Source organism: Amblyraja radiata, unplaced genomic scaffold, assembly GCF_010909765.2.
Source record: "Amblyraja radiata isolate CabotCenter1 unplaced genomic scaffold, sAmbRad1.1.pri S148, whole genome shotgun sequence".
In the NCBI taxonomy this organism is placed as follows: Eukaryota; Metazoa; Chordata; class Chondrichthyes; order Rajiformes; family Rajidae; genus Amblyraja; species Amblyraja radiata.
The window spans coordinates 30,486-40,000 of NW_022630134.1; the positions used below are offsets into that span (position 1 = coordinate 30,486).

General features: G+C 44.8%; 1 protein-coding gene across 1 annotated transcript in view; it reads left to right on the top strand.

Annotated features, from left to right (window-relative positions):
• Positions 1-8,607: 8,607 nt before the first annotated feature.
• LOC116969289 overlaps positions 8,608-9,515 on the top strand; it is a 25,996-nt gene continuing 25,088 nt past the window's right edge. The window contains exon 1 of the mRNA XM_033016158.1: positions 8,608-8,703. Within this exon, the coding sequence (XP_032872049.1) occupies positions 8,673-8,703 (31 nt within the window). The 5' untranslated portion in view covers positions 8,608-8,672. The remainder of the gene's footprint in view (positions 8,704-9,515) is intronic.

Below are 9,515 nucleotides of genomic sequence, written 5' to 3' on the forward strand. Positions count from 1 at the left end.
TTTATTTTGATTGCTGTTTTTCTTACTTTGTTTTATTTATGGTGATGGTGTTGCACTGTTTTGAAAATATCTCTTAAAAATCAATAAAAATTTAAGTGAAAAAAAAAGAAAAAGGTTAATTTAATATGCGGAACAAGGAAATGGCAGATAAGTTGAACAGGTACTTTGGATCTGTCTTCACTAAGGAGGACGCAAACAATCTTCCTGATGTACTCATGGCCAGAGGATCTGTGGTGATGGAGGAACTGAAGGAAATCCACATTAGGCAGGAAATGGTGTTGGGTACTGATGGGACTGAAGGCTGATAAATCCCCAGGGCCTGATGGTCTGCATCCCAGGGTACTTAAGGAAGTGGCTCTAGAAATCGTGGATGCATTGGTGATAATTTCCCAATGTTCTATATATTCAGGATCAGTTCCTGTGGATTGGAGAGTAGCTAATGTTATCCCAATTTTTAAGAAAGGCGGGAGAGAGGAAACAGGGAATTATAGACCAGTTAGCCTGACATCGGTGGTGGGGAAGCTGCTGGAGTCAATTATAAAAGATGAAATAGCCACACATTTGGATAGCAGTAACAGGATCGGTCTGAGTCAGCATGGATTTACGATGGGGAATTCATGCTGGACTAATCGTCTGGAATTTTTTGAGGATGTAATTAGGAAAATGGACAAGGGAGAGCCAGTGGATGTAGTGTACCTGGACTTTCAGAAAGCATTTAGAAGTATGAGAGGGGATCTTATCGAAACATATAAGATTATGAAGGGTTTGGACACGCTAGAGGCAGGAAACATGTGCCCGATGTTGGGGGAGTCCAGAACCAGGGGCCACAGTTTAAGAATAAGGGGCAAGCCATTTATAACGGAGACGAGGAAACACTTTTTCTCACAGAGGGTTGTGAGTGTAGAATTATCTGCCTAAGAGGGCGGTGGAGGCCTCTGGATACTTTCAAGAGGGAGCTAGATAGGGCTCTAGCGGAGTCATAGGATATGGGGAGAAGGCAGGAACGGGGTACTAATTGAGGATGATCAGCCATGATCACATTGAATGGCGGTGCTGGCTCGAAGGGCCGAATGGCCTACTGCACCTATTGTCTGTTGAAAACAGCCCAACCTACCTAATTTAACCTGATAAATCAAGTCCTCCAATCAAAGTAACATCCTTGTGAATATTTTCTGCAACTTTCTAGATTATCTAGATTTTTTACCTGCAGGGAGATAGTGGGAGAAATGGCTGCACACCAGGTTAGAGCAGTTTTGTTTGCTGGAGTATAGTGCATATTTTCAGAAAGGATACACCAGCTTTAAAGACCAAAAGAGATTAATTACGCTAATTCCAACATCTGCAGTTCACTGTTGGAATGTGAGGTTTATCCTTTCATCAGCAGATAAAGAAATTGACCTTGACCTATGGCGTTAACTCCAACTTGGGGTTGAGTCGTGCCATCTGCTTCATGGTGTCCTGCCTGCTAGCTCTGACCAGAGAGTTGATGTTCTTTTTGCTGCAGTCTGCTTCAGGCAGTCACTCCATCTTTTTGGTGGTCTTCCCCTTGGGAGGTTTTCATGGACACGTGCCGCAGGAAGAGATAGACTGGTTAGTATAATCAGGGGTTAAAACCCTGGTGCTGTGTTGGCTTTTCATCACGATGCAGTTTTACTCATAAGTAAGCTAGGCAGATGAGCGGTCCTCCCCTAGCCACCTGATCTGTTCGTTCTTGCTGAATAATCAGCAAGGTAACAACCCCCACCACCGAGAAGGTAGATCAGTACGTTTACCCATAATCTCACAAGTTGGTCGTCCCCACACTGTTTGCTAAACTACATGCTAAATGTAGTATCTAGCAAGATGCTACCAGGGACGGTCTCCTCTTTCTATGGTCCATCATAGAAATATGATAAGACAAAGTGGGTGTAGGGGGTCTATAAAGAAATTATGGACACAAAAGGTTGGAGTAGGTCAGCGGGTCAGACCAGCATCCCTGGTGAAAAGGGATAAGTGACTTTTTGGGAGGAGACCCTTCTTCAAACTGGAGTCAGGGAAGAGGGAGACAGGGACATAAGGAAGGGCAAGGTCAGCAAAACAGATGTTGTGAAGGATATAGAAAAATAGGTGCTGGGAGTAGGCCATTCGGCCCCTTTGAGCCAGCACCACCATTCAATATGATCATTGGCTGATGATGTAAACTCAGTCCCCAGTACTGATGTACAATGTACAATGAATGGTTCATTGTTGGGCTGAGGGGAGGGAGGGAGGGAGGGAGGTGGCAAGAAGGCGGACAATTCATGTTTAAGAAGGAACTGCAGATGCAGGAAAATGGAAGGTAGACAATAATGCTGGAGAAACTCAGCGGGTGAGGCAACATCTATGGGGAACCTAAGTAACAATTAAGTTTAGTTTTAACACAAAATGCTGGAGTGACTCAGCGGGACAAAGGGCAACTTCTCCACCTCCCAGCGCGACACGTGACGGACCAACGGCCGCCGCTCTCCCGCCCTCCTCACGACACGTCACCACCCCCCCCCCGCGACACGTGACCATCAGACCCTCGCTCGGCCATCTCCGGGCGCGTCACGTCACCAACCCCCCCCCCCCGCGACACGTGACCATCAGTCCCTCCTCGCTCGGCCATCTCCGGGCGCGTCACGTCACCACCCCGAACCCCCCCCCGCGACACGTGACCATCAGACCCTCGCTCGGCCATCTCCGGGCGCGTCACGTCACCATCCCGAGACACGTGACCATCGGACCTTCCTCGCTCGGCCATCTCCGGACCCGTCACGTGACGAGTGGACAACAACCTCCCTCCTCGAGGGGGCGGAGGACATATTGTATCAGGGTATCGGCCGACGGCCTGTATAGGTCCGGTAAACGGTGCTCTGGCACTATTCCCTGCTGTTACACAATGATGGGAGAGAGTGGGTCTAGTGGTATGGAGGCCAGTGGAAGAGAGGATAACGAAGAAAGTGTTGAGAAGGAGTGGGAAACCGTGGGAGCGCGGGGTAGTCCCAGGAAGAGCAGCCGTAAAAGAAGGAAAAACATTACTGGTGGATCGGAGAGTGAAGACAAGGAACCAGAAAAGGAAATTTCGTTAAATGTAGTGGTGAGGTTTGAAGGAGAAGGAGGAGTAAAGAAGATAGAGCCATTGAAGCTGACAAAAATAATCAGGGCCCAGGTTGGGGAAGTAAAGTATGCAAGAGTGCTGGAGGATGGAAACATGCTAATAGGGTGCAACAGTGAGGCTCAAGTTGAAAAGGCAATGAAAATGAACAAGATTGACTAAATCAAAATAATCAAAGTATTGAGAGTAGGAGAACGGAGGAAGGCAGGGTGTAAAGGGGTTATCTATGGAATCCCTCTCAAAGTTAATATGAGTGAACTGGTTCAGGAACTCAGGAAGAGATGTGAATTAATTATGAGTGCCAAAAGAATGACCAAAGGAGCAAAGAAAGAGGAAACTGAGTCAGTCCTGATTGAATTCAAGACAGAATCCCTTCCAAACGTGATCCATTTTGGATTCATGTGATATAGTGTAAGAGAGTATGTACCCAAACCAATGAGGTGCTTCAATGTCAGAAATTTGGGCATATAGCTAAAATGTGCAAGGGGGCGAGGGAATGCGCAAGGTGTAGTGGGGACCATGAATATGGTCAGTGTGGAGAGGGGGTCAGACCAAAGTGCTGTAATTGTGGAGGAGAGCATAGTGTGGCTTACTGGGGATGTGAGGTGATGAAACGTGAAGCTGAAGTACAAAACATAAGAGTGAAGGAAAAGGTCTCCTATGCAGAGGCAGCAAAGAGGGCTGACCCTACAAAACAGATGAATGAAAGAAGGATCAGGAGGGAGCAAGATATGGGCATAATGGAAACAATAAAAGAAAAAGAAAAGAGTATATGGAAAGAAAAGAAAAACCTGGTTATATTTATAGCAGGAGTAATAAATGCGACAGCAGAAGTAAAATCCAAAACAGAAAGGATCCAAATCATTGTAAAGGCTGCAGTCCACCACTTGGGCATGGCAGGATTGAAGTGGGAGGAAATACATGATGGTCTCAGTATCCAGGCGAGCCAAGAGTCAACATGTGTGGGTTAATAATATTAATGTTAATCCTACAATGGAATGCAAGAAGCTTGTTAGCCAATGGGCAAGACTTTAAGCAATTCATAGACAGTAGGAAGGAAAAACCAGATGTCGTATGTATCCAGGAAACCTGGTTGTAACCAAGTTTAGATTTTGTTCTATATGATTACTGTTGCAGTGAGATGTGATAGGGGAAATGGGGAGGAGGGGGTTGCGCCACTTTCATTAAAAAAGGGATACCATACAAGGTATTAGGAATTGGGCAGGAACAGGAATATGTGGTAATAGAAGTGTGGTCTGAGAGGAGGAAAATAGTGGTAATAAATTACTATAATCCATGTAAGCGATTAGAGGTCAGTAAGTTACAGGAAGTAGAAGGCCAGAGCAAATCTAATGTTATGTGGTGTGGGGACTTTAACGCACATAATACATTATGGGGCAGTGGAAAGTCAGATAATAATGGGCAGGTAATTGAGGAATTATTAAATGATGGTAATCTAGTATGTCTAAATGATGGAAAGAAGACCAGGGTAGATGTTAGGACAGGGAAGGAGTCTGTGTTGGACCTTACACTTGTTTCTAATAGGATTGCTGCTAAATGTAACTGGGAAGTATATGAAAAGGGTACCATAGGAAGTGATCATCATCCTGTGCTATGCAAAATAAATATTACTTTAACTATGAGTAAAGAAAACAGAAGTGGACGATGGGTGTTTGGAAAGGCTAATTGGGAGAAACTTAAGGAGGAAAGTGATAGATATGTAAAACCGATACAAGAAGAGACAGATATAGAAAACTTTGAGAATAAATTGTCAGAAGGTATCAAAAGAGCAGCATTAGTTTCCATACCTAAAAGTAAAGGAAGATCAAAAAGGAAAGCTGTGCCGTGGTGGGACAATAAATGTAAAGAGGCGGTGGTGAATAGAAACAGAGCATTCAGATTATTAAAAAGAACTCATAACTACCAACACATGATTAATTACAAACAGGCTCAGGCAATTGTAAGGAGGACTATAAGACAAACAAAAAGAGCATATTGGAGGAAGTATTGTGATTCAATTGGAAACACAACACAGGTAGGGGAGATATGGGGGATGATTAAAAAAATGGAAGGTGATAAAAGGGAGTGGAGTTATCCTATCCTAACAAATGGAGATCAAACTGTAGTTTCAAATAAAGACAAAGCAGAACTAATGGTTAACACTTTTAGTAGGGTTCACAGCTCCCACAACTTATCAGATGAAGGAAGAAGAGGTAGGGAAAGTACAAGAGAGGAAAATGTTGAGGCCTTACAAAGGAAAGGTATCACAGAGGACAAGTACAATATTCGATTTAATTTGGGGGAGCTAAAGAGAGCTCTGGCCAAGTGTAAGAACTCAGCCCCAGGGAAGGATGATATTTGCTACATAATGATAAAGCATCTAAGTGAGGAGGGACTCCAAAAGATACTTGCACTATATAACAAGGTGTGGGAAGAAGGGCGAATACCGGAGAGGTGGAAGGAAGCAATCATTGTGCCTATTAGGAAACCAGGGAAAGATGCAAGTAATCCAGTAAATTATAGACCTATAGCTTTAACAGCACACATGTGTAAACTGATGGAAAGAATGGTAAATGAAAGATTAATGCATCTAATGGAAAAAAAACGGTATAGTGGCTAATTATCAGAGTGGCTTTAGAAAAGGGAGAGGTACTAATGATCCAGTTCTGTGCTTGGAAGATGATATAAGGAAAGCACAAGTTAAAAAAGAATCTGTAGTTACTGTATTTTTTGATGTAGAGAAGGCTTACGATATGTTGTGGAGAGAAGGTCTTCTAATAAAGCTGCATTTAATGGGGTTTAGGAGGAAATATTTTTAACTGGATAATGGATTTTCTTAACGGTAGAAGTATCCAAGTTAAAATAGGGTCAGACATCTCTAGTAAATGTGTAGTCGAGAATGGAACTCCCCAGGGAAGTGCGATAAGCCCGATCCTATTCTCAATCATGATCAATGATATATTTGCAAACATTCAACCAGAGATGGGGCGATCGCTCTTTGCAGATGATGGCAGCCTATGGAGAAAGGGGAAGAATATAGATTTTATCGTGGGAAAAATGCAGCAAGGGATAGCCCAGGTGGAAGAGTGGGGAGTGAAATGGGGTTTTAAATTCTCTATAGAGAAGACAAACACAATGGTTTTCACAAGGAAGAAAATTAAAGAGGATGTCCAGTTAAAACTATACGGCAACAATTTGGAAAGAGTAAAAGATTTCCGTTTCCTGGGAGTCCATTTTGACTCCAGATTAACATGGAGGGTCCACATTACAAAATAATTGGAAAATGCAAAAAAGCCATCAATGTAATGAGATGCTTAGCAGGTTTAGAGTGGGGAGCAGATATATTATCTCTTAAACATATCTATGTATCACTGATCAGATCCAGACTAGAGTATGGCAGTATAGCTTATGGATCAGCATCTAAGTCAGTGTTGTCCGAGTTGGACAAAGTCCAAGCGGAAGCTCTAAGAATCTGTATAGGAGGTGTGCGGACGTCACCTGTATTGCACTACAGGTGGAAACTGGGGAGATGCCGTTGAGACTGCGCCGCAGACAACTAATGGCTAATTACTGGCTAAGCCTTAAGGGTCATGGAGAGAACCACCCAACAAAACAGGTAGTACAGGAGTGCTGGGAGAGAGGGGTGGCTCAGTCTGGAAGCTTCGGCTGGGTTGGAGGAGGTGTGGCAAGGGACATGGAAGTAGAGGACAAAGAGTTCTGCCCTGCAGTATTGTGGCCATCTGTCCCAATATGGTTACTGAACATCCCAAAAGTTGATCTGGAGATATGGGAGGCAAAAAGGAGGGGAAAAAATTCGGACCTAAAAACAGAATACCATAACCATATATATAATAGATACAGGGAACACCTCTTAATCTTCACAGATGGATCAAAGGACCCAGTAGCTGAAACAACAGGGGCAGCTGTGGTAGTGCAAGGGATGAATGTTGAGATTTGCAAAAGAACAAATAACTATTTGGCAGTATATACAGTGGAACTGTACGCTATTTTGATGGCAGTTCGGTGGATAGAACAGGTGCAACCATGCAAAATATTAATATGTAGCGACTCATTGTCTGCAATCCAGAGTATTGGGTCTGGTGCATCCCATAGGCGGCCTGACCTAGTGTATGAAATTCTACTACTATTAAGCCAAGTAACAAGGAAGGGCAGTGACGTGACTTTGTTGTGGGTCCCAGCACACATTGGTGTGCTAGGAAATGAAAAAGTGGATAAATTAGCAAAAGAGGCCGTTAAAAAAGAGAACATAGAGGTAAACCTACAATTATCCAAATCTGAAGGAAGACACATTGTGTGGAAGAAAATAAATCAGGAATGGCAACAATACTGGGAACAGGAGACAAAGGGGAGACACCTCTATTCGCTACAAAACAGAGTGGGCATTACAGCAAGAAGAGGGGGGAACAGGAGGGAACAGGTAGTATTAACAAGATTGAGGATAGGACACACTCACCTGAACAGCACATTAAAAATATTGGGAAAACACCCTACTGGGCTGTGTGAGGAATGCCATCAGCCGGAAACAGTTCAGCATGCCCTAGTTGCATGAAGGAGATATGAGACAGAAAGAAGAGCTTTGACCAGTGAAATGAAGAAAATTGGAATGACAGAAATATCAGAAAAGAACATTCTAGAGTATGGAGGGAAAGGAAAAGGAGTAAAGGTGTTGTTTGATTTCTTGAGGGCCTCTGGCCTTATGAAAAAGATATAATGTAAAGACATGAGGACTGTGGAGTGAAGCCAGAAGGTGGCAGCAATGCAACATTGTGGATGCCGGCTGCCGTAAAACTCCAAAGAAGAAGAAAAAAGAAGAAGTAGCAGGAGAGAGACACAAAATGTTGGAGTAACTCAGCGGATCAGCGGGGTGATCGATCGCTGGTCGGCACAGACTCGGTGGGATGGGTTGACTCCGCGCAGTTTCTGGACTGACTGACCTATTACCGTATTCTCTTCAAATGTGTGACGAGGGAGCCCGGTGTAAATTGTGTGTGTGTGTGTATGTCTGTATGTGTGTGTGTATGTCTGTGTGTGTGTGTGTGTATATGTGTGTGAGTGTGTCTGTGTGTATGTCTGTGTGTGTGTGTGTATGTCTGTCTGTGTGTGTGTGTGTATGTCTGTGTGTGTGTGTATGTCTGTCTGTGTGTGTGTGTGTGTGTGTATGTCTGTCTGTGTGTATGTGTGTGTGTGTATGTCTGTGTGTGTGTATGTATGTGAGTGTGTGTTTGTGTATGTGTGTGTGCGCAAGCCCTTGCTTACGTGCACGCGTAGTTTGTGTGCAATCGCTTGCCAGTTTTACAGTGCGCTCGTGCACGCGCGCGGGTGTGTCTCGGGTGCGCGCATTTTTGCAGCTCGTCCATGGATTTCTCACTCTGTGACTGGGACGTTCAGGGCAAAGATCCCCGTAGGATCTTCGGTTGAGTGAGCTCAGTTTAGACGCGGAGTCTACAGAATTTCGGCGATTTCGCAACTCGGGGAAGTTCAGGAAGGATATTTTTTTAAACCATTGCAACGAAGAAACGATACTGTGCTGCGGCAGATGCAAACATGTAGACCCAGCGCTTGTGAATGTAAGTCCATAGCTTGTGAATGTAAGTCCAGAGCTTGTGAATGTAAGTCCAGCGCTTGTGAATGTAAGTCCAGAGCTTGTGAATGTAAGTCCAGAGCTTGTGAATGTAAGATAGACACTAAATGCTGGAGTAACTCAGCGGGACAGGCAGCATCTCTGGAGAGAAGGAATGGGTGATGTTTCGAGTCGGGTCCACGGACGTTGTCTGACCCACTGAGTTCCTCCGGCATCTGCAGTTCCTTGTATCCCTGCATTAAAGGTACATTGTGGTAGAGTTGCTGCCTCACAGCGCCAGAGACCCGGGTTTGATCCCGTCCACGGGTGCTGTCTGTACGGAGTTTGCACGTTCTCTCCCCGTGACCTGCGTGGGTTTTCTCCGGGTGCTCCGGTTTCCTCCCACACCCCAAAGACGAGCGGGTTTGTAGGTTAATTGGCTTCGGTACAATTGGTGTGTGTGGGATAGTGTTAATGTGCGGGGATCGCTGGTCGGTGCGGACTCGTTGGGCCGAAGGGCCTGTTTCCGCGCTGGAGAAAAGACACAAAGTGCTGGAGTAACTCAGCGGGTCAGGCAGCAGAAACTCACTCCCCTGTCTTCAGTCTGAAGAAGGGTCCCGACCCGAAATGTCATCTATCCCTTTTCTCCAGAGATGCTGCCCGACCCGCCCAGTTACTCCAGCACTTTGTGTCCTTTTTGTTGTATTATCCAGCACCTGCAGTTCCTTTGTTTCCACATTCTGACCTTCATTCAGCGCCTCTCTCTGTCTCTCTCTCTTTGCCTGTCCCTCTCTCTCTCTCTCTCTCTGTCTCTGTCTC